Here is a 25,224-nt window from a genome sequence, read left to right on the forward strand (position 1 = left end):
GGAGCTGGCTCTGGGGGTGCCGTGGGGGAGGGGGGTTGCCGTGGAGCTGGCTGTGGGGGTGCTGGTTCTGAGGAGGAGGCATCGTGGTGGTACCCTGGGGAAGTGTGTTGTCGCTGCCAGGTGTTTTTTACTGTGTTGCCTGCGCAGGCCCCACCCAGAAGCCTGATCTGCCCTCTCCATCTCCTTGTAGCACCCAGTCTGTCTGCTTCTCTTTTTGCAGTGCCTGGGTGCATCGCACCACCCTTCCCCCTTCCGTCTGTATGCAAGCGTCTCTGCGCCTGGCTGTGTGCTTGTATGCCCCATTAGCAAGGACTTCCTCTCTGCATCCCCAAGTTCGCTGAGCTGAGGCTGATAGCAATACCAGTGTGTCCCCCCCCAGCACACTTCACCTCCTGTGAACCTAACCAGACTTCAACGTCAGCTTTCGGAAGCCGAAATGTCGGCGCCCTGATGTCAAAGCATGATTCTGCAGAGCTGACCTTTGCCCTTCTGCTGTGGTTTGCAGACACCTACCTCCCAGTTCTGACCCCCTCCTTCCCCTGGGGCTTGCCGTTGAGCAGCCCACAGAGAAGATGCTTTATCTCACGCTTGTGGTCAGCTACTCCCATCAGCTGCTGAAGGCTGGGGGTTCAGCAACAAGGAGACTGCATTTCAACAGCTGCAAGTGTTTTTCACTCCCCGTGATGGCTAGCGGTAGAATTCAGGGCATGGCTGAGGTCCAGCACCTGCACCTCAGAGGGATTCAGGGAGGCTTTTGAGAGAGGTGAGTTAATGACTGGTGCTAATGCTGCTGGTAATTGGACGTGGACTAAGGCGAGCTCCTTAGAACCTGGTCAGAGGGGGCCCACGCAGGGGACCTGAGGCGCCGCAGGACACAGCTGGCTGACTTGTTGGCCTGAGCTGGGCTGGCCATGCCGCCTCTGCCTGGAGGGAGTATTATGGGTTGGAGGCGGGAAATAATCGATCCGGGGAAGCTGGACTGGAGAAAAAGCCCACCGGGTTGGGAGGAAGAGTCTGTAGGGGAGGGGAGAAGTGACTGAGAAGGAAGTGTCCCTTTCCCCGAGGAGACCTTGAGAATTTGGTGGTTCTAGGCTCCGGTCAGCTGTGATGTAGTATCCTGCTGTTTATGGAGTAGGGAGAAGATGAGCAATGGGCAAACCTCGGAGGGTTGGTTTGGCTTCTTCTCCAAGCCACTCTAAGAATCTGGCCCACAGAACAGCACCTTTCATCTGTGAATACTTCACTAACCCTGTACAGCCAGCACCCTGGGAATGCAGCCGCCTCCAGGGTGGAGGGCAGCCGCTAACCAGCCCAGGCACAGTTCAGCAGTGGCTGGAAAAGGGAAGTTTTGGCCATGAGCAAGACACTAGCCAGGTGCCTGTGATTATGTTGCCTTCGGACGGCTGGCCCCAGTGGCACAGAGTTACTCCGTTAGCTCCGGTGGAACAGGCTGGTACTTTCAGTGCTGAAAGCTCAGGACCATGGTGTGTGTATGCGTATGTGGCCATAGCTTGTTATGCAAGGATGCTGGGGCCAACCTCCTGGTCTTACGAAAGGTGCTCTGCATGTCCAGGCAGCACGGCCAGGAGCTCGGGTTGGAAAGTCCCCGCCTGTGGAAAGCTCCGTGGAATTCACTGCAGCCACCTCCCAGAGCCGGAGGGCTGGACTGAGCCAGCCAGCCTCTTCAGCTGGGCTTCCACGGAGCGTGGGTATTTTAAACCTGATGCTTAACCAACTACGCCATCCCCCAGGCTTACCCCACTAAACCTTCCTTCCGGGCAGTGGCTGCAAAGTTCACAACAGAACTGGTGATGTTTTCCTCCCTCTGACCTCGGTGGCCTTCAGAGCAGCTGCACCAGAAGAACTAGTCAGCCTGTACTGTGTTTAAAGGGACACTATCACAGAGCATAGACACAGCATCTCAATTGTCTGAGAACTGTTAGAGTCTAGTTAGGAATGCGGCCAGTACAGATAAATGCTTATCATTGGTCTGTGATCCGAGTCTGCCAGGGCAGCTATGAAGAGTCCAGGCCATTTTAAAAAAAAATCTGAAAAGTCCTTAAAATCACTTAGAATATAATGCTGGATAAAAATGACATTCCCTGCATTGCAGTTTACCAATTTCTGGATTAAAAGACCAGAGTTTGGAATTTCATCCCTATTAATCTCCTGGCAAAACACCACGGAACCACTTGGCACCAGCCAACTCCACCTCTATTAACAATGACCTGTGGGAAGGATATTATTTTAATTGGGTGTGTGGCCTTTGACATGGTGCTTTTACCAGGTGTTGTGTGAAACTCTTAAGTCTAGATCTAGTCTTTTAAGGCAGAAGTTGCCAAATGAAGATTTAAAAACTCATCAATGCTTGTCCCTTGCAAACTAAGGCTATGTCTGCAAACAGCCTGCAGAAGCGAGCCTCCCAGCCCGGCTTGTCAGACTCCGGCTTCCGGGGGTTGCAGTGGAGCTCTAAAAATACCTGTACAGACAGCGCCTTGAAGTTGCGGCGTTGCAGGCTAGGGTGGGGGGTAGGGTGACCAGATGTCCTGATTTTATAGGGACAGTCCCGATTTTTGGGTGTTTTTCTTCTATAGGCTCCTATTACCTCCCACCCCCGTCCTGATTTTTCACATTTGCTGTCTGGTCACCCTAGTGGGGGTGATTTTTGTGAATCCTGCACGTGTGGTCTTGTAACGAAGCAAGAGTCACTCATTAGGATCCATTGTTTGCCGGGGTTAAAAACTCCTTCCCAGCCCTAGCCTGGTGATCCGCTCCATTCTGCTTGTGGTGCTTGCTCTTCTTGAACCGAACAGGGGCCTGTCAACGGACATCAGCGCGTGTTGGATCTGGCCCCGGTGGCCAGGGCTGAAGTCCCGGTTCCGCTGAAGTCAGTGCGAGTTTTGCCGTTGATTCAGTGGGCCCAGGCGTTCACCCCAGATTTTCACAAGTGCTCAACACCTATAGTGACACTGATGGGCCGCCTGTCCCAAAATCCCAGGTTCCAGTGTGCGTCCAAAACCCGCTACCCAGTGTGCCTTCAATGTGCTGAGCGCTTCTGCTAATCTGTGGGTGCTGAGTTCGTTAAGAACAGGCTGTAATTAGCAGTGAAGCACTGCTGTAATTAAGCGACTAAACCTGTATATCCTGGTAAGAAATCTTGGGGTTTGCCAGTTGAAAAAGAACAATACCAGGAGGGCAATAATAGCATTTGGTTTGAATTTACTAGGAGGGCATTGTGAATGTCCTTATTCAGTTGTCATTCAAGCAATTGGCCAGTGAAATTATCTCCTGAGTGAGAATCACCTATGAATTGAGTAAAAAAACTGTAGGCATTTGCCAGTGTTACTGACTTCTCCCAAGGTCAGAGTGTCTGTCCCCGCTGGTACACAGAAGGCAGAACTTACCTAATCATGGGAAGAGGAAGGCAAAGCTAGAAATGATGATGTCTGCCTAGCCGCGGAGCAAATGGAAAGTGTGGTGTAAATTCCCCACTGGTGGGATCTTGTTTCTCCCTGTGTCAGGGCTTTGTGGAAGCGCATGGATCGTAGGCTGTTAGCAGGACAGGGGGATGGAGGCCTGCTGTTGAAATGACAGCCACCCTCAAGGAGATAAGGAAGTGGAGAAGTTCGTTTCTGATGAAAGAGGGAGTGAACGAGATAAGCCTGTATCGCAGCTAATGATGACTAAGGGAGAATGCCTCTGTAAATGCAGTTTTAGTTGGCAGTGTAGTTTGACAAACTTCATGGCAGCTGGTGCTGCTGCACTTCACTGTGTAGACACTGCGGTGAGGCGTGCTTTGGAGACACAGGGACAGGGAGCAAGTAGGAATAAGAGGAGCAAAGGAAATTCTGTCTGAGCCTCAGGAATGCTTTGCACCAAGGCCTCCCTTAGGGGAGTGGCAGGAACCTCCTGACCTGAACTGGACAAAGGGCTGGAGAGCGCTTTTGCTGTAGTCCTGCTACAGTAAAAGTTCCCAGAGCCTCCCACCGGAGTCTTTCAGCCTGAGAGGTCCTGAGCATTTGGGCTGCAGCGCTGCAGATGACGGCTAGGAGCTGTGGGGAGAAGGGAGGGACACTGGGCTAGGAGTCAGGAGCCCTGGGGTCTATTCTCAGCTCTGCCATTGGCCTGCTGAGTGACCTTGGGCCAGTCATCTCCCTTCCCTGTGCCTCGGTTTCCTCTCCCACCCTTTGTCTTGTCTGTTTAGACCAGGGGCGGGCAAACTGTTTGGCTTGAGGGCCACATCGGGTTTCTGAAATTGTATGGAGGGCCTGTTAGGGGAGGTTGTGCCTCCCCAAACAGCCAGGCGTGGCCTGGCCCCCTGCCACCTATCCGACCCCCTCTGCTTCTCGCTCCCTGATGGCCCCCCCCGGACCCCCGCCCCCCCCCACCCCCCCCCCGACCCCTGCCCCTGACAGCCCCCCCCCGGGACTCCTGCCCCATCCACCCATCCCTGTCCCCTGACCGTCTCCCGCCACCCCATCCAACCCCTTCTCTCATTCCTGACTGTGCCCCCGGGACCCCTGCCCCATCCAACCACCCCTTCTCCTTGACCACTCCCGGGAACCTCTGCTCCTGACTGCCCCCAACTGCCCCATCCAACCCCCCTTCCTTCCTGACTGCCCCTCGGGACTCCTGCCCTCATTCAACTCCCCTGTTTCCCGCCCTCTGACTGCCCTGACCCCTATCCACACCTCCGCCCCCTGACCACCACCTCAAACTCCCCTGCCATCTATCCAACCCCCTCTGCCCGCTCCCTGCCCCCTTACTGCGCTGCCTGGAGCACCGGTGGCTACAGCCGTGCTGCCCAGAGCACTGGGTCAGGCAGCCGCGCCGCCCGGCTGGAGCCAGCCACACCACCGCACAGCACAGAACACCGGGTCAGGCAGCCGCGCCGCCCGGCTGGAGCCAGCCACACCACCGCACAGCACAGAACACCGGGTCAGGCAGCCGCGCCGCCCGGCTGGAGCCAGCCACACCACCGCACAGCACAGAGCACCGGGTCAGGCAGCCACGCAGCCCGGCTGGAGCCAGCCACGCCACCGCACAGCACAGAGCACCGGGTCAGGCCGCGGCTCTGGAGCTGCACTACCCGGCAAGAGGTCGCAGCTCCGCCGCCCAGAGCATTGCACCAGTGGCACAGTGAGCTGAGGCTGTGGGGGAAGGGGCTAGCTTCCCGGGCCAGGAGCTCAGGGGCCAGGCAGGAGGGTCCCGCAGGCCGGATGTGGCCCCCGGGCCGTAATTTGTCCACCTCTGGTTTAGACTGTGAGCTCTTTGGATCTCTTGCTATGTGTGTGTGTGTGTACTGAGCCCCACACAACAGGGTCCTGATCTCAGTTGGGGTCTCTAGGTGCCACTGTCATGTAACTGAATGTAATAATGCTGCTGCAGTGGACCAATGTAGTACAGTGCACCAATGTACTACAGTGGACAGGCTGTAGTAGAGAGAGAGAGAGCCTGGAGCACTGGGCCTGGTGCGAGACCTGAGGCCGGAACCAGAGGCTGTGAACCAAAGTCAGGCCAAGTATCAAACAGATGTTCACAAGTTCACTGTCTGTCTGGTACATGAACTTGGCAAAGTTGTTGCTAGCATACTAGGCACTAGATATTTACCTAAATATATTCCGGCTAGTGCAGATACACCGCAGTCTAGTCCAAGCTAAGATGGTTTGACAAACAATGAACAGGGATGTTTTGTCCAAGATATCAGGAACAAGGGGAGGTAACAAACAGGTGTAATGAAATACGGACAGTGGTGTGTAAGTTGTGTGTTCTAGTTGTTTGTCTCAGCCTATAAATATCTGGCCTTAACCCTTTGTGTGGCCGAGGGGACAGCAGAGACTCCTGCTGCTGCCTGAGCCCCTTCTTGCCATGGGGCACTCATGTCTTAGCGCACCTGTAACCACGGAGCCAAGGGGCTGGCATTCTAGGGCAATTAGCCTGGCTGAGTGCCTTTGTCACTGAACCGTGCCAGTGGTCATTCTTTATGAGACACAGGGAAGTCTGGTGAATGAGCAGGCTGCCTTATTTGCTGTTAATAATAATAACGTTGGGGCTCCAAGGACTGAGGCAATGACATTCCAGCCTTCAGCACTTGACAGCAGGGGGAGTACCACTGAGGTCTGCTGAACCAGCTATCTGCACAGAGCTGGACAGCACACGGAGAGAACCCACACGTGCAAGCCAACTGGCAACACAGTCCCACGCCGTTCTCTTGTGGCTCTCCTTTCTTTCCCCAGATGTAGGGCAGGGCAGTGAGCCTGGAGGGGAGGAACGTATGCATCCCTGTGGCCAGGCCCCACACCCGACGGGAAGGGGGCAGCCTCCAGGCCAGCCCAGAACTGCAAAAGCCATTTGAGCCTTATCCCGCTCCCAGTGAAATCCATGGAAGGTTTGCTGGGTAGGGCTCATTATTCAGGCGTCTAGGAATTCGTGACTGCCCTGTGAAAGCCCACGCAGCGCAGAGATCAGCAAAGCACCCAGTCATGTGTCTCATTCCTACACCTCAGTCCCTCCGGTCGGGGACCCAACAAGGAGAATAGAGGATGCGTGGGAGGCTAGATCCTAAGGCAGGAGGAAATCCCCATCTCCTCAGCCCCCCGGGCAGCTCTGTTTGTGGAATCCCTGAGCTGCAGACTTCACTTCTTCTGTACTGCAGTCACAGCGGTGGGGGTTGATTGGTTATTGGGTGGAGTTAGGTGGCATGTGGCGTTTGTGTGTTTATTTTGATGTTAGCTGTTGTCTGTCCCAGCGCCCAGGGGCCCGAGGGATACCCTTCGTTAGTTTTACCTGCCAAGCACTTTGTTTCACCTGTAGCGGATGTGGGTGTTACAGACTCCTAGGGCCAGATTTCCCCCTATTTGCGCCCCAAAAACAAGTGGCCAGATTTTCCTAAGAGCTCCGCATGTTGCGCGAACCCGGGGTATGGAGCTCTTGTGAAATCCGGCCCATAAGGGGTCAGGGTGGGAGCGGCCGGGAGCTCAGCACTTGCAATCCTGTCCCATCGAGCGGGACTGATCCCCTTACACAGGGGTGTCTCCTAGGGATGGCCTGGGCCCTGGGCTGGGTTCTGAGCAGGTATGGAACGGGAGAGTGATTATTTCCTTTTAACCTTTAAATCTAGTGCATCCAGTGCTCCCAGTGCCGGCCTGCGAGCCTGGCATTCCTCAGTTCGAATCAGACATTGGCGTGGACTTTCTCTGCACCTCTGGGCAAGCCACTTGATTGCCCCCTGGCCTCAGTTTCCCCCCTGTGTTAAAATGGGGATGATGGCGTTAGCAGGGGTGTCGGGAGGGTTAGTTAGCTGGTGTTCATCTGGTGCTTTCAGGATGTGATGCTAAGATGATTCGTGGAGCGCCCCCGCTCTGCAACTGCCCCCGGCTGCACTCCTCCCTTTCCGTAAGGTTTCTCCTAACACCTAAACGGGAGAATGGCTGCAGCTGGGAAGGGAAAGATACAGCAGAGGGGCTGGGGCTGAGAGCTTGTTTTCTCTTTAATGAGAGACTTGGTGTCCCTTTAGACCCATGTCATCGTGCCTAGACACTGACAGATGCCTTAGAAATGGGTATAATGCTAATGGAGCCTTACGGATGCGATATAAAATATGTCTATATAAAATACAACAAACCCCTGGCCTCCCAGCGCCTGCCCAGTTGTCGTTATGCTGCTTAGCACTAGCATGGATGCAGCGCCAGAGATAGAACCCAGATGTTCCTGCTCCAAAAGTCTAGGCCCCGACCACTTGAACTAAAGGAGAATCCCCGTTAGCCATATAGGGCTATGGCACACAGTTGGGCAGTCCCGGTTCAGTCCCGCAAAGAAGGGTGGGGCGTACATACACCGTAGCCTGTCCAGTGCAGTCAGCTCTGCCTTTAACTCGCTGCTGGGCTCAGCACCCCCGGATTCACTAAGCCTCTGCTTTGCCGGAGCACGGCAGCGACGGGGTCCTGGTGGTGCAGAGAGCAGCTCTGTTGCTTTGGGGATGAGGGGCTCTTTGCAGCGCTCATCCCAAACTGCAGGGCAGAGTGTCCACGGGACTCTGCTCTGCCTTCTGCACCAGCTGTCTTGCCAGTCTATGGATTTGTGTGGGCTTGTTTCCATAGAAACGGCTGCTGAGAAATGAGGTCACTCCGACCCAGAAAAAGAGAGAAGTCCGGTCTGATTATTCCCCCAAACCTCCTTCCCCCAACCCCCGCACCAAGTAAACAGAGCTACTGTATGTGCTGACCCAGGTGTGAACCGGAGAGAGAGGCCCTGCGCCAAACCTCTGCACTGGACACCCCAGGACTCTGTGGCAGCTTGGATCTGGATCCACACCGGGTCAGGCCCATGTGTGTAGCCCTGACTGAAAGGTACTGGATGGCCCGTCTCACATCTGTCCCATCAGAGTTCCTACATACCCATCTGTCTGTTTGGGCACGTCGTTGCTATCCCAGCGCCTCTGAAATGCCCCAGACCAGTGAGCCCGAATGCTGAATCCAGACATCCCGAGTCCAGCCCATTGTTAAATGGAGTGAGGACATGAATGCTGGATGCAGAACCATAAGAGCAAAGGCCCCGGGCCTGGCTTGTAGGGCATCTTCCCTTCACAAGGTTCACAGACTAGGACTTTCTAAAGTGACTAATGATCTGGGATGTCCAACTCAGAACACCTTCAAAGGGTCCAATTCTCAGAAAGGGCTGAGTGCCTGCCTTCTGGATCGTGCCCTGACAGAGGGAGGACTGAACCCTCTAGTTGCTTGCTAATTATTCCGACTGGTAAACACTTAAAAAGGGTGTGTCATGTCCCCATCTAATGCCTGGGCTACACAGAGGATAGCAGCCTACTACTGCTGCCAGCCAGTGGAGTTATTCCTTTCATTCTTATGATAGACATTCATGATGTTCTCCCATGTTCCCTATTCTCGCTGTGGCCGCCGTGTAAACTGCAGGGCTTCAGGATTTCCATACAGCTGTTGGAACCCAGAAGCAATTAACCGAATGGATTTATACTTCCTCCTCCTCCCCTTCATCTTCCTGGTAAATTATAGAACCTAAAAGTGACAGAAAAGGTCTGTTTAAGTCTAGTCCAAGAGTCTTCCATAGGTAGTGCTGCCCAACTTCCCTATATGAGACTTTGTTTTCAGTTGCTTATAACACTGCCAAACTTTAACCGTTCAGGCTGAAATTTTCTATGCTAGGTGTCTGCCCCAGGTTGAGTATAGTTGGGAAGTTTCAGCTAAAATGATTCAGCCATTTTGAAGAATGTTAGGGGGATATACGTTGTTTTGCCCTTGTTGAAAAAAATCCTCTTACGAACACTTTGTTGAGACGCTGTAGTGCCTCCGTGTTTTGGAACAGGGACTTGGAATCTGGCAGGGAGTTTGCCCTGGGGTCAGGGATGTGCCTTTTGCTGTTTCTGTGAAAATTCACCCAAATTTGGCCAAGTTTGCAAATGTTCGATAGAGACTTATCAGAGTGGTATTAAATTCCCCAAAGATTCCATCTGCACCGAACATGCTCCACCGTCCTCACAGCTCCGGCATGTGACTGGACGATGCGTGTGTCATCTGGCAGAACGACTGAGCATGCGCCAGTCTGTGGGCTGTAGAGGCTGAGCAGGACATGCCCTGGAGTTGCAGCTCCTGGATGCCAGTGTCTGCTGTGCCAGGCATGGGAACTGAGAGCCTCTCTCTCTGGTGTTCTCAATGCCCCTGCTGCTGTTCCCAGGCAGTGAGGAGGAGGAGGAGGAAACAGCCACACGGTATGCAGAGGGGTGAGAAATGAGGAGGAATGGGGGTTATGTGAGCCAGAGGGTGTCGAGGAGCAGAAGGGGAGCGGGACAGGAACTGATGGGGGCAGCAGAGAAGGTGGGGACAGGAACTAGCTAAGGGGATGGATGGGAGCAGAGGACAGTAGCTGAGGTGTGGGGTTTGGAGCAGAGGGTTACAAAGATAGGCTAGGCATACAGGGATAGAAGTGGTCTATAACCACTAGATCACACTCCCTTCCAGAACCTGGACTTGAACCCGGGAGTTCTGTCCTGAGTCTCCACTTTCCTCGGCTGTCAGCAAATAGCTATGAAACCCTCTTGTGAAATGAGTGTGTCTCACCCTACGTCTAGTGAGTGGTTCACACAGACAATAATAGCCTTCTACTGCTACCACTTATGGTGACTCTAAAGGCCCAAACCCTGCTGATGTCCCAAGTTCTCAGTCAATCTGGCTCCATGTGATAGAATTTCTGTGTTTTCAGGTTTGTTTTTTAAAATTAGGAAATTACACCCAAAAAACGACATTAAAAGAAAGTTGAGGTTGCGAAGTCAAGCACTCAAAAATTAGAAAATGCCAGAATTAAGGTTGCCAATGTAAAATTAATTTGGCCCCCTTGTGCATATGCCAGAGGTCCCCAAACTGTGTGTGTGTGTGTATGTGTGTGTGTGTAGGAACATTTGGGGGGGCTTGGCAGAGCCCAGGCCACCCCCCACGGGGTAGGGAGGGAGTGCCACCCAGCCCCGCTCTGCTCCCAGCTCTGCTCCCAGCTCTGCTCCGGCCCCGCCCTCCGCCAAGGTCCCTGCTCTCAGCCTTGGCCCCTGACTGCGGCCCTGCAGTGGCTCCGCACCTGACCCTGGCCTTAGCCCCTGGCTGCGGCTCCATTCCTGGCCCTGCTCCTGGCTCCAGAGCCACCCCAAGTTGCAGCCACAGCCTTGGCCCCCTTACCCCTGTCAGCGTCCCCCTCTCCCCCGGAGCTGTGGCCCCGCTCCTGGCCCCGACTCTGGGGGCACACAGACTGGGTAAGGGGGGACACGACCCCGAAAAGTTTGGGGACCATTGACTTATTCATTGTGATATAGTCGTTAATGACACGATCACATCCTATTTTTTACACTGGACCCCAGCCTCATTCAGTGCACGGGATGCGTCTGCACTGGGGCTGAATCAGGGCTGTGTAGTGAAGGAGGCTGTTGTTTGTAGGATCCCTGCCTCACTCGGTGCAGAAGATTGAAGATGTCCAGTGAACGAGGCAGGGGCTGCCGAAAGAGAAAGGGTGGAAATTGAATGTTGCCCCGGAGAACTGGATTCTCGCTCTGCTTCTGTCAGAGCTCCTGCTTGATGCTGGGTAAATCACTTAAACCACAGTGCTCACAATTGACCACTAATTGTGTCTTCCTCATTTTCTGGCTTCCCAACCTAAGACACCAGGGAACAGATTTGCAGAAGCACTGAGCACTCACAGCTGCAACTCAGGTCGACAGGAACTGCGCTCTGGGCATAGAATGTGCCATAAAAACGCTAAGAGAGATGAGGTGTGTGAGAAAATATCTTTTATTGGACCAATTGTTGTTGGTGAGGACTCTGAAAAATCAGGGCCTACGTGTCTCAAATTAGTTGTCGCTGTTGATAATTTTAGCCTTAATCTCTCTGTGCCTCAGCTCCCCATCTATAAAATAGGTATAAGAATATCCCCTGCACAAAGAAAAATTCCTGAACGTTTGTGAAGCACTCAAACCACTCCAGGGAGAGCACCATAGAAACACCCAGCAGGAAATTAATAATTCTGTAGGCCATGCAGGATTTAGGTGGCATGTGGTAAATAAAGCCTGGGCCACGTATTGAATGAGAAGGATAAAAAGAAATGCTGAATAACTACTCCTTCGCTGAAGGAGGTGGCAGTCCTGTGGAAAAAATAGCGTGGGAGCATGTAAATAAAGATCATATCGTAATGCACAAGGGGGCTGAAATAAGGTTGCATGGGCAACTTTAATGCTGGTGTTTCATGACTTCTAAATGTTTGGCTTTGCAACCTGATTTTTGGATGTAATTAGTACTACAGTAGCACCTAGAGATGTCATTGTGCTGCTAGGCTCGGTACACCCATGCTGAGAGACACTGCCTGCCCTGCTGAAGAGCTTACGGCAGAGGTGGGCAAACTATGGCCCGTGGGCACGTCCTGCCCAGCCCCTGAGCTCCCGGCCAGGGAGGCTAGCCCTCGGCCCCTCTCCCGCTGTCCCCCCTCCCCCACAGCCTCAGCTCGCTGCGCCGCTGGTGCAATGCCCTGGGCGGCGGGGCTGCGAGCTCTTGCTGGCCCTGACCCAGTGCTCGGTGCTGCGCGATGGTGTGGCTGGCTCCAGCCGGGCGGCAGGGCTGCCTGTCCTTGCTCTGGGGGGCGCATCTGTACTGCCGCCAGCCACCAGTGCTCCAGGCAGCACGGTAAGGGGGCAGGGAGAGGGGGACGGGGGGGGGTGGATACAGGGCAGGGGAGTTCGGGGTGGTGGTTAGGAAGGAGGGGGGGTTGGATGGGGCAGCAGGGGGCAGTCAGGGGCGGAGGGTCCGGGGGTGGTCAGGGAACAGGGAGAAGGGGTGGTTGAATGGGGGCAGGGGTCCTGGAGCGGGGAGTCAGGGATGAGAGGAGGGGTTGAATGGGGTGGCGGGGGGCAGTCAGGGGACAGGGAGCAGAGGGGGGTGGATAGGGCAGGGGTCCTGGGGCGGGCCGTCAGGGGACAGGGAACAGTGGGGGTTGGATGGGGCAGGAGTCCCGGGGGGGGGCATCAGGGGGCAAGAAGCAGGGGGGGTAGGATAGGGATCAGGGGCCGGGCTACGCCTGGCTGTTTGGGGAGGCACAGCCTCCCCTAACCAGCCCTCCATACGATTTCAGAAACCCAATGTGGCCCTCAGGCCAAAAATTTTGCCCGCCTCTGGTCTAAGTAGACAAGAGTGACAAAGGGTGGGAGAAGGAAGCATCATTAGCCCCACTTGACTGATGGGGCACTAGGCCCACAGAGGTTAAGTTGCTTGGCCAAGGCCATCCAAGGAAACTGTATGAGTACTGGGAGTTGCACGTGGGTGTTCTAAACCCCAGGCCAGGGCCTTAACCACCAAGCCATCCTCCTTCCTGTGACATGTCATTATTGGCTTGTCCTTTAGGGCAGGCCCTGTGGGGTGCTAGACACTTTCCAGACATTTGGAAAAGGAGGAGTTCACAGGCACCGGGGCTTCTCCTGGGAGATATTCCACAGCCGTCTCCGGACTGGGAAGCTTTCCACAAAAACAAAGAAAATCAAACTCAGATCTCTTATTTTTGTGCCCGAGGAAACGTCCCCTTTTTCCTGTCCTTAGAAAATCTTTACCGTAAACATTCTGTGCATTGCCCATCTGGCGGTGCTTGTTTGGGAGGCGGGAAATACTGAGAAGTAGTAACACGGAGGCAGCTGTGGCTGAATTCTAGTTCCCAAGAGGTTTGGCGTTCAATGCAACCGAAGAGAAAGTTGCTGGGAAAGAGTGTCTCTGTGGAGCTTGTTGCAGGCACTCGGCCAGATTTTCGGAGATGCCGAGCACCTGTCATCCCAAATGACTTCAGCTTTGCTCTGTACCGCTGCAATTTAGGCCGTGGATGGGTCTGTCTTTCCACTATATATTTTTTGTTCATTAGCCCAAGAGAACCTAAATTGCTCACTACCAATCATAAATCATTGCCCTCATGTAGCAGCTTTCAGCTGAGAATCTCCAAAGATTTGTCAGTTAATTCTCCCCGCAAAGGGTGGGGAAATGGCACTGTCCATATTTTGCAGATGGTGAAGAAGGAAGTACCTTTTCCCATAACACAAGAACCAGGGGTCATCCATTGAAATGAACAGGCAGCAGGTTTAAAACAAACCAAAGGAAGTATTTCTTCACACAACGCACAGTCAACCTGTGGAACTCATTGCCAGGGGATGTTGTGAAGGCCAAAACTATAACTGGGTTCAAAAAAGAACTAGATATGTTCTTGGAGGATAGGTCCATCAATGGCTATTAGCTAAGATGGTCAGGGATGAAAACCCTGTGCTCTGGGTGTCCCCAAGCCTCTGACTTCCAGATGTTGGGACAGGACGACAGGGGATGGCTCACTCGAAGTTGCCCTGCTCTGTTCATTCCCTCTGAAGCATCTGGCACCGGACACTGTCAAAAGAGAGGACATTGGCCTAGATCAGTGGTTCCCACACTGGGGTGCGTGAACCCCTGGGGGTTCGTGAAATGTTACAGGGGGTTCTTGGGAAAAAATTCCCTAATGGTGGACAGAGCTGTCCCTAGGAACTCTGGGCAGCATGTGGCCAGCAGCCTGGAGCCTCTGGACTTCCAAGAGCTAAGCAGATCAAAGCAAGCAGATCTATCACACTGAGGAGATTTAAACTTCAAGACTCCTTATAAGAAATGGAAAGGGAAGTGGATATTTTTTGCTGTTTTTAAAATGAAACAGGCAGCTAGTATTGTTTTTAAAATTATTATGAAGAACAAGTTTAAGCTTTGTTGTAACACGTGGTGTTGGCCTGGACTGCTCAAGATCTGAATGCTTGTGTAGGAGGAACTCTTTGAGTTGGCTTCTTAAATACCTTCATACTGTTTCACATCTGATACTCCTTGATGAAACATAGGAGCCTTGTCTTATAACAGGCTTATTCAAATTGATACAAGCTATGAAAGTGAGTTCTTGGAAGAGTGTTGCCATCTTAATAATGTAATAAAAACACTGTAATGATAAATAATTAATAATAAATAGTGTGTAATAAGCATATCATAAAAACAAATTTTATATTTCCAAGATCACTGCTTTTATCATTTATACTCAGGTAAAGGAGAAAATCCCTGGAAATAGACATTTTTAGGAGGGGGTTCGCGAGACTTGACATTTTAGTGAAAGGGGTTCACAGGTTGTTAAAGTTTGGGAACCACTGGCCTAGATGTACCATGGGTCTGACCCAGCATGGCCATTCTGATGTTCTTATGTGGAAGCTGAGTCATGGGGAGAAGGAGGCCAACATTTTTGAGTTGGGTGCCTAAGAGTAGGCCCCTGAATCCATCTGTAGGCACCTAAGTACAAATGGCCTGTTTCTCAGAGGTGCTGGTGCCTGCCGTTCCTGCTGATTCCAGCGGGGAGTTGTTGGAGCCGAGCACTTCGGAAAATACAGCCACTGATGTAGGGACCAATCTATGGATTTGGATATCTGTCACTAGGCACCTGAGGATGAAAATGCTCACATTCGTGGCTTGCCCGAAGTCCCACAGAATCAGGAAGAGATTCCTGACCCCTGAACTGTAGCCTCGTGGAAGGCCATGCTCCTGTTAAATGGAAGGCAGGAAGGGGAGGTTGCGTATTTGGGATGCCATTTTAAGAAGTTACTGTCTGGACCCAGCATTTACTTTTGCAACCCGTGGTGTCCTTCCTCCGACACGATGATGAAGCAGTGGCACATCTGTCCTGCCAGGGGGGCAATACCACACCAGGGTTAGTTTGCTCTTCAAGCCAGGTAACTGAAAGGCAGGTAGGGATTCCCTGTGAATCTGGCTATGGCAGCTTATCCAAAATAGCCATCAGCCTGCCCAAATCACTGCGCTGGGGTCTAGCTTTCCACTGTTTGCTGTCTCACCGGTAACCATTTTCTGTCTAATTGCTCTTGGTGTCAACGCTGTTAGGACAAGGGGCTCTGTCTCCCTTAGAACTGGTGGGAAAATTTTCATCAAAACAGTTTTCTGTTGGGAAATGCCGTTTAGTCAAAACCAAATGGGGGGTGAAATCATACCAAATTTTGTTCCGAAAACAATTGGAAATAAAAGTTTCCACTTTTTTGGAATGAAAGCTTTTGATTTTTGGTTAACAAACAAAATGACTGTTTTGAAATGTACTTTATTTGATATAAAAATAAGTAAAAAAAAGGGTTAAAAACTGAAACATAACATTGAGAATTTATCATAGCAAAACATTTCAATTGACCCCAAACCAATTTTTTCCCCCCCAGAATTTCATTTTGCAAAAAATTTGGGAATTTTGGCTTTCTGTCTTGATTCACGGCACAATTTTTCAAAATCTCAATTTTTGTATGTGTGTGAGAGAGAGAGAGAGAAAGAGAGAGAGAGAGAAGTCCACTTTTTAACCAGCTGTGGTCTCCTCCAGCAGCTCCACCATTGGTGGTGAGCAGAGGGGTCTCGGGTGCTTGTTGACACAATAGTTGTGTATATTTTCGCGGGGTGCGTACCCAGCTCAGATGGGGAGTGGGCAGTGCAGGGTGGGGTTTGTGTCAGTACTGAACGACATGCTTTGCTCCAGGAAGAGCCCTGGAACATTTCAGGATTGCATATGAGACTGAATATGAGAGCTAAGATAGGAAGCGGCTACAGGACCTCTCATGACAGGGTGACCGGCCTAGTGAATGAGGGTGGGGCAGTAGATGTGATATATCTAGATTTTAGCAAGGCCTTTGACATAGTCCCACATGACATTCTCATGGGCAAACTAGAGAAATACGGTCTAGGTTAAATTACTAAAAGGTGAGTGCACACCTGGATGAAAGACCATATTCACAGAGTAGTTATCAATGATTTGCGAGGGTGTATCTGCGGGTAGGGGAGGTCACACAGAGGTCTGTCCTGGGTCCAGTGCAATTCAATATGTTCATTAATGACATGGTAATGGAGTGGAGAGGAAGCTTGTAAAATTTGCATATGATACCAAGCTGGGAGAGGTTGCCAGCACTTGAGAGGACAGGGTTAGAATTCAAAATGTCCTTGAACATTAGAGAATTGGTCTGAAATCAAAAAGATGAAATTCAGTAAAGACACATGCAAAGTACCTCACCTAGGAAGGAAAAATCAAACACATAATTACAAACTGGGGCATAACTGGGTAGGAGGTAGGCCTGCTGAAAAGGATCCGGGGGCTATCATGAATCAGAAATTGAATGTGAGTCGATAATGTGATGCAGTTACAAAAAGGGCTAAAATCATTCTGGGGTGAATTAACAGGTTTATTGTACATAAGACACGGAAGGTAATTGTCCTGCTGTACTTGGCCCTGGAAAGACGTGGACAAATTGGAGAGAGCCCAGAGGAGAGCAACAAAAATGATCAAAGATTTAGAAAGATTTTAACCTGATCTAGGAAGAAAGGTTAAAAATCTGGGCATGTTTAGCCTTGAGAAAAGAAGACTGAGGGGGGACCTGAGAACAGTCTTCAGATCTGTTATGGGCTGTTCTAAAGAGGACAGTGATCCATTGTTCTCCGTGTCCACTGAAGGTAGGACAAGAAGTAATGGGCTTAATCTGCAGCAAGGGAGATTTAGGTCAGAAATCAGGGAAATCTTTCTAACTCACAGACTAGTTAAGCTCTGGAACGGGCTTCCAAGGGAGGTTGTAGAATCCCCGTCACTGGAGGTTTTTAAGATCAGGGCTGGTCTAGGTTTGCTTGGCCCTGCCTCAGCGCTGGGACAGAGACTTGAAGACCTCTCGAAGTCCCTCCATTTCTGCGGTAGGACAGCAGGTCAGGTGAACGGGAAGTGCGGATGGCGGTGGCACCTGGTTCTGGGCAGCGCCTTACCCACACTGTAGCGTTCATGCTGTCGGAGGGCTTTGTGCTGAATGTGGTATTTGAAGGGCTCTTGGTGGTTGTCCGTCATCGGTGGGGGTGGTTTTTGATGGTGGTTAGCGGTGGGGACAGAGACAATCCCAGCTGTCTACAATTTGGCTGTTAAATATTCTTTTTCCTTGAGGTGCATTGGAAGTCTGTGCCGGGAGGTGACCCGTGGTGACCTCCTGGTGATGCCTCCATGGTCTGCTAAGCCCACCTGAGCGCTTGGCTCTTGCACAACGCAAAGGCCCTGATTCTAATCCCCGTGATCCCAGTGCAAATCCAGTGTCGCTCCTTCCACGTCAGTGGAGTGAGTCCGAGTGTCCGCTGGCATCAATGAGATCAGGATCTGGCCTTCGATTTTTAAGGCAGCCATGCAGGGAAGGGAAGGAGGGGGATTCGGGGAAGGCTTGTGTCTGCGTTAACGTGGGATCTTTCTTTTTCTTTGCAGCTTTCCTGATAGAGAGGAATGCCAAGCCCCTGAGCCGGTGCCTATTGTCCCACCCCCTCTGCCTCCTGTCCCTCCCCCTCTGAAACCACAACAAGAGAGCCCCCCGGAACTGCCTTCCAGACCAGTCGATCTCCTCCTGCCAGAGTTCGGTGAGTGTGTGTCAGGGTTAAGCCGCCCCTTCTTGAGCTTTGCATTAGTGCAATGAACTGGGCTTCCCTAAACAACCTGTCCCTCCGTCCGTCCATCCCACTTGTTGCAGCACCATCCCAGTTTTGCCTGGGTTGACCCTAGGGATTTTCACGGGTTGCAAGATCAGGTTTTGGGTGCCAGGAATCCCGACCACGTCATGGGACTCGACAATGGCTCTTACACCACGTAGCGATGGTTCTGAAACAGGCCTGTCCAGTCGCCACGTGGTTATCCTCTCCTAGCATCTCTCAGTGCAGCACCAGGGTTTAGTTGGCCTAAAATCACGCGGAGGATTTTATCCCAGGGGATAGGCTTAAAAGAGGCCAGCAAAACGACGTGTCGTCAGGAGAGCAGATGAGAGGAAAGGGAGTCATTTTTATTGAGTATCATCTGCTAAATTATTCCAGAGCATCCAGCAATTGGATTCAACTTTGCTGTCTGTCTGAGCCTTAAGCATTGCTCCTCACAGCTTCCTTCAGGGGCTTCTGTGACCCAAGAACCAGTTAGTGCCGACTGTTGGAGGGGCACAGAGGGGCTGCTGAGAGTTACAGGAATCTCCTGGGTCTGGCCTGTATGTTCTAGTTCAGGTGTAGGCAACCTATGGCACACGTGCTGAAGGCGGCACGCGAGCTGATTTTCAGTGGCACTCACACTGCCCGGGTCCTGGCCACCGGTTCAGGGGCCTCTGCATTTTAATTTAATTTTAAATGAAGCTTCTTAAATATTTTAAAAACCTTATTTACTTTACATACAACAATAGTTTAGTTATATATTATAGACTTCTAGAAAGAGACCTTCTAAAAACGTTCAAATGTATTACTGGCACGCGAAACCTTAAATTAGAGTGATTAAATGAAGACTCGGCACACCACTTCTGAAAGTCAAGTATCAGAGGGGTAGCCGTGTTAGTCTGGATCTGTAAAAAGCGACAAGGAGTCCTGTGGCACCTTATAGACTAACAGACGTATTGGAGCATAAGCTTTCGTGGGTGAATACCATGCGTCTGACGAAGTGGGTATTTACCCATGAAAGCTTATGCTTCAGTACTTCTGTTAGCCTATAAGGTGCCACAGGACTCCTTGTCACTTCTGAAAGGTTGCTGACCCCGTTCTAGGTCCACAAAGAATGTCATGACATCTCAGATAAAAGCTGGGGTCACCCTGGTCATCAGTGTCACGGAGAAATGCCAGTAAGGATGTTATGCAAAGAGTTAGGTATCTATACTGAAAATTGTGTTCCTAAGGTCTGTGCCTGGGGAAGGGTCACCTGCAAAGGTGAAAAGCAGGTTTTCTGTCAGGGAAGAAATGTTTATCTATCCAGTTGTTTATGTGCAAATTCAGTATTGTGTCGTTCACAATGGGTCTGCTGCTGCCTGTCTGAACCAAATGCTAGTGAAGGATTGTAAAAACTTCAGAGAGAGACAAGTAATAGGAAAAAGTAAACAGGGGTGGGGGTGTGTGGTGTGGGGGTGGATCCTATCTTAAAGTGCACATCAGATGTTTGCTCCAGTATATTTGGGGAACAAAGAAGACACCTTGTCATCCTTCACCTAGGAAGTAAACAGCCAGCGAGTTGGCTTTATGAAAGAGGAAGTCTCAGCCAAACTTGACTGAAAATGCTGGAGAAAACTGTGGTAGAGAGATGCTCCTTTAGACAGGAGGGTAACCTGTTTGTTAAGATTAGTTTCTAGAAAACGTGTCATGATTTTGTTTGAGATGAAACAATTTGTTTCCACTGTCCTTACTCACAATCCCTTGAATCTCTGAATAAATGTATTCTTGTTTTCACTCTGCATCTAGCTCAGGGCAGTGGTGTGGAGCAAAGAGCTGGTCCCGGGTTGAATCTGACTAGCTGGCATGTCCTGTTCCTTTGGGAACAGCCGGCCTGGCAGCTCTGTGAGTGTCCAGTGAGAAGGGGCTGGGCACTGCAGGGAACGCTCCGAGGCCGCGGGCGTTGGCGTGGGCCATTCGTTGCCCGGTTCAGAGAGGGCGAGGCCTGCGGGGGCCTGGCAGGCAGGGCTTGTGCTGCCAGAGGCTGGTGGTTTCAGGGAGCTGATTCATCGCAGGCACAGACGAGGTGCCTTCGCACTATGGGCAAGTGGTGGTGAGGTGCCTCACATCCCTGGGTACCCCGGCGGAGCGGCACAGATACTTTAGACTAGGATTGCGGAGCAATTTTCATCCGCAGCCACTGAGCAAAGCTGGATGAGATAGACAAGCCTGGAGACCAATCAGCAAGAGGCATTGACAGCTTTGCTGCTGCCTTGCATACCTGCCATACAGGGCTGCCCTATAGACCAGGGTTAGGCCCACAGGTAGCCTGAGCAGAGGGAAGGCTGGAGTGGGAACCAGCAGCAAAGGGGTTAAATCTCAAAGTAAAGGGGAAGAAATACTGCTCATGTCTAGAGCACGGGAATAGAACTCAGGACTCCTGGGTTCTATTCCCTGCTGTGCCACTGACTCACTATGTGGCCTTGGGCAACCCTCTCAACTTCTCTGGGCCTCCGTTTTCTCCTACGTAAAACGGGGGTTGTGATACTTCCCTTCCTCTCTAGGGCCAGATCAGCCCTTAGTTCATTAAGCCGAATGAGGCCTAATTAGTTAAACTCTCTGCAAATTAGTTAGGGTTACCATATTGAACAAATAAAAAAAGAGGACCCTCCACGGGGCCCTGGCCCCGCCCATTTCCCCACCCCCAGCCCCACCCAACTCCGCCCCTTCCCCGCTCCAACTCCGCCCCCTTCTCCCTCCCACTCCCAGCCACGCGAAAAGGGCTGCCCGAGCGCTACCGGCTTCACGGTTTGCTGGGCAGCCCCCAGACCCTGCGCCCCCGGCCGGCGCTTGCCCAGCGCAGCTGGAGCCCGGGAGGGGAAGCGCCCAGCTGGGGGCGCGGGTCTGGAGGCTGCCTGGCAAACCGTGAAGCCGGTAGCGCTTGGGCTTCGGGCAGCCTCTATGCCTCCGGACCCTGCGCCCCCGGCCGGGCACTTCCCCTCCCAGGCTCCGGCGGCGCAGGGTCCGGAGGTATGGGGGCTCCCCAAAGCCCGTAGCGCTCGGCTCTTAAACAGAGCCGAAGAGTCAGGGGAGGAGCAGAGCCGCCGCGGCTGGAGGCTCTGCTCCTCCCCTGACTCTTCGGCTCTGTTTAAGAGCTGAGCTGCCCGAGCGCGACCGGCTTCGGGCAGCCCCCATGCCTCCGGACCCTGCGCCGCTGGAGCCCGGGAGGGGAAGTGCCCGGCCGGCGGCTGGGGTCCGGAGGCAAGGGGGCTGCCTGAAGCCCATAGCGCTCGGGCAGCTTGGCTCTTACACAGAGCCGAAGAATCGGGGAGGAGCAGAGCAGCCGCGGGAGGGGAAGTGCCCGGCCAGCATTTTCCCGGACATGTTCGGCTTTTTGGCAATTCCCCCCGGACGGGGGTTTGATTGCCAAAAAGCCGGACATGTCCGGGAAAACCCGGACATATGGTAACCCTAGAATTAGTTAAATTCTATAGTATCATTAAACTCACAGGCCTGCCTCGCACCAGCTATGTAGCGTTACGGGTATGCCGGAGGCAGTTTAGTCTTTACTGCTTTGGAAACCCTCTGGCACTCGAGAGGAGACAGGTCTCAGCTGTGGGGCCTAGAACGGGGTTTCTTTATTGAGGCTGCTGGACACACCCAGGTCTTATGGCTCCCTCTGGCTCCCAGCCTGACAGACGTAGGCGACGCTGCCCCGTGTGGCTGCACAGGCTCTCCCTACATCCTGGCCTGAGGTTAGCAGTCCTGGAAGCAATGGCTCAGAATGCTGCATGCTGCAGAGGAAATATGGCCCCCGCTGTAACTGGGTACCGGTGCCTCTTCTGCATTGCCGAAGGAACGACGATGGAGGAAACTGGTCGTAGTTCTCTCCTGAAACCTGGTGTCCCAACAAACTCCTGCCCCAGGCGAAGAGGCAGCTGTTTCTCTGTGTGCATATAAAGTCACGGAGACATTCCATTTCCATATCACTTGTCACCCCGGAGTGCTTTCTAGTCTGCCTGTACTGGGATCGCTCACCAAGCACTGAAATGCAGCCACCTCTGGGGTGGGAAGCATCAGCCTCTCTGCAATAGCTGCGTGGGTCGCAGCGTAGGATAGCCACATGAATATGTACCTAGGCCCCGGGCAGGATTGTGCCTGGGTGACTAGCCTGTGCCGGCGGCCATGCCCCAGCGGCTACCCTGCTGTATTTATCTCTGTCAAAGCTGCAGTCACCCCTCGCATTGCTCCGTAGACTCACCTGAGGAGGGGTAATTAAGGGGGATTCCTCCTATGAAACCGCACGGGAGGCTGGAGCCAGTGCATGCTGTGGAATTTGGCACGTGCGCCCCTGCTCGTGCAAAGACAGCCACAAGGTCTTTCAGACTGCAGGTGGTCAGGGCCTTGTTTTTACAGCTCTTTTGTTCGAATGCTCGAGTCTAAATAGTGCTTCCTGCTTTGGGTGTTCCAAAAAGAAATAAATCAGGGGGCTATCTCCCAGCCTCGAGTATCCCAAGGTCCCAGGAGAAACTCTCCTCCTTCAGAGGCTGGGGTACGGGGAGACACAAGGCCTGGCTGCTTTACCGAGGGACAGATTTGATACTGTAATAACCTCATATGTAGTTAGCTTGGCCAGAAAGCAGCCACACCTGCCTCTGGAATCCGGATGAGCACATAGCAGTGTTTAATGCTGGCAATTAGCACCCTGGTTCCTATAGCTCTTGTTCTTTATAAAGGTTAAATAAATGGCCCATTTTGTTTGTCTCCCCTGGCTCTTACCTCCCTCCTGTTTCTGAATGGAGCCTTTGATTCATTGCATTGGACGATTCGTGCTGGCACTCAGGGGCTGCAGCCACTTGCGATTTCTCCCTGCAGCGCCAGCCCTGTCTTCAATGCTCCATCAAACACTAGCTCAGCATATTAGCAAAGAAAAAACTCCTTTCAAAATCACTCTAGAAACCCAAACTCCTCTGGAGAAAAACAAAAAAAAAAGGAACCAACAGGATGTACCACTACCCTTTCTCATGGACTCGTCCGTCTATAACCTTGCCTCCGTGACGGCTGTCTGTCATTCCTTCACTGTGCTATGTCTAATTTAGGCTTCAATCCTGCAGTCCTCAGACAAAATGCCCACCGATTTCAGGTTCAGGCTCTTAGGAGAGGGATTCAAATGATGTATTAATGGGAGTGTCGGACGTAAGACACAGGAGGTCAATCTACTCAGCACTGGTGAGGCTCCAGCTGGAAAACTGTGTCCAGTTCTGGGTGCCACACTCTAGGGAGGATGAAGACAAACTGGAGAGAGTGCAGAGGAGAGCAACAAAAATGATCAAAGGTTTATAAAACCTGAGCTGAGGAAAGGTTAAAAATACTGGGCAAGTTTAGTTTTGAGAAAAGAAAACTGAGGGGGACCTGAGAACAGTCTTCAAATCTGTTAAGGGCTGTTCTAAAGAGATGGGGATCAATTGTTCTCCATGTCCACTGAAGGTAGGACAAGAAGCAATGGGCTTAATTTGCAGGAAGGGAGATTTAAGTCAGATATTAGGAAAAGCTTTCTCACAGGATAGTTAAGTTCTGGAACAGGCTTCCAAAGGAGGTTGTAGAATCCGCTCACTGGCAGTTTTAAGATCAGGCTGGAGAAACCTCTGTCAGGGCTGGTCTAGGTTTGCTTGGCCCTGCCTCAGCGCAGGGGGCTGGAAATGATAACCTCTCAAAGGTCCCTCCAGCCCGACACTTCTGTGACCTTGGGATGTGTAAAGCCCCTGGATGCTGTGGGAATCAGAGGGGAAACGAGCAAGGCGCTCCCAGACAGCAAAGAGCAGAGAGTGCTGCATGACAGCTGTTGCAGAGTGTGACCTCCAGAAGCCATTCACAGAAAGCCTTTTCCCAGCCCTAGTGTTGTTCATGGAAGGGTCTCAGCGTGCTTGACAAAATTAGCCTCATTTTACAGATGGAGAAATTGAGGCACAGAGAGGAGAAGTGACATGGGCAGGGTCACCCAGGGGGTCTTTAGCAGAGCCCAAACCACCTGAATCCCACCCCGGTGCCCTCCCCCCGGACAATGTTGCCTCTTGCTGTGAGAGCTGTGTTGCTGCCTGGCTGGGTGCAGGAGCAGGCACAAGAAAGTGGTTGACAGGAGCACAGCAATCTCGGGGTGCATGCTCCCTGAACCCCCTTTAGAATGAACAATGTTTCTCAGCCTCCCTTTGTGTCTCTTCACAGACGACTCTGACTATGAAGAACCCCCGTGGGAGGAGGAATTGGCAGCTACCGCAGGAGAAATGAGTGACAAGGTTGGCTCATAATACAGCGCAGTGTCCGGGCTTTTTGGCTCTCTCAGCGGGTCGGTCTGTCTGTCCTGTCTTCCATTTTAAAAGACAAGAAGAGAGAAAATAGCCCCAATGTTGTTTGGAAAGGAGGGGTGGGGTGGAAAAGTCAGATGATCCCATTAACTTCATACCATGGCATTCATTCCAAAGGACCAGAGAGTGTCCAGGGCTCGGACGCTCACTGCTGAAATGCAACCAAGTCTGGCGTGGAACGCAGCAGTTTTTAACAGCACACAGCAACACTGCACAATGCTTTAGGGGAGGAAGCAAAGAAGAACGCTGCATCTAATTGAAACTGTAGGGGGAGTTGAGGGAGGCAGAACATTGTTACCCAGTTTTTCTGTGGTACAGGGGATAATACCTGTCTAACACTCCTGCCACTGACTGGGTGAGTTAGGACTTGAAGGGGCTTGGGTTGCTGTTGGGACATGAGAGCAGAAATGCTGCTTTCGGGGGTGACCCTAGAGACCATGAGGCCCAGCTCTACCTTTGACTGGCCACAGCTGATTCATAGAGACACGTTTCAATTCTGTCTGTTCTAATGCCAGCCCCAGGGGCTCTCGAGTTGCAAATCAGAGGCAGTGCTGAGGGGTGCCAGGCTCCCAGAGCCGGTGACAGTGAGAGGAGCCTAAAAACCCCTGAGGATCTGGGCCTAGGTTCCTGAATAAATGCACCCTTGATTCAGTGTGAGCTGCCTCTGGTGTAGTGATCATCAGTTTGTGGTGGTGGGGTGTGGGCATTTGTGCTGAGGGGACTGCTTGTGTGCGTCTGTGTCTCCGTCAGAGAGGAAATGCAGAACTTTTCACCAAAGCCCAACGCAGCAATTTTGACAGCTATCTCCGGCTGCACTTCCCTGTACTGTGAGGGCGGTGCATGCTCTTCTGAGGCTGGGGAGAGGCGTGGGGCGGGCAGAA

At 52.2% G+C, this 25,224-nt stretch overlaps 1 protein-coding gene across 3 annotated transcripts in view; it reads left to right on the forward strand.

Moving 5' to 3' along the window:
• Positions 1-25,224, forward strand: part of LOC117871398 (arf-GAP with Rho-GAP domain, ANK repeat and PH domain-containing protein 1-like) — a 119,991-nt gene that overhangs the window by 10,535 nt on the left and 84,232 nt on the right. For all 3 annotated transcript variants that reach the window (XM_034759334.1, XM_034759332.1, XM_034759333.1), the window contains exons 2-3: positions 17,803-17,951; positions 24,204-24,274. In XM_034759334.1, the coding sequence (XP_034615225.1) occupies positions 24,263-24,274 (12 nt within the window). In that variant the 5' untranslated portion in view covers positions 17,803-17,951; positions 24,204-24,262. The remainder of the gene's footprint in view (positions 1-17,802; positions 17,952-24,203; positions 24,275-25,224) is intronic.

This window comes from Trachemys scripta, chromosome 1 (assembly GCF_013100865.1).
Source record: "Trachemys scripta elegans isolate TJP31775 chromosome 1, CAS_Tse_1.0, whole genome shotgun sequence".
Lineage (NCBI taxonomy): Eukaryota > Metazoa > Chordata > Testudines > Emydidae > Trachemys > Trachemys scripta.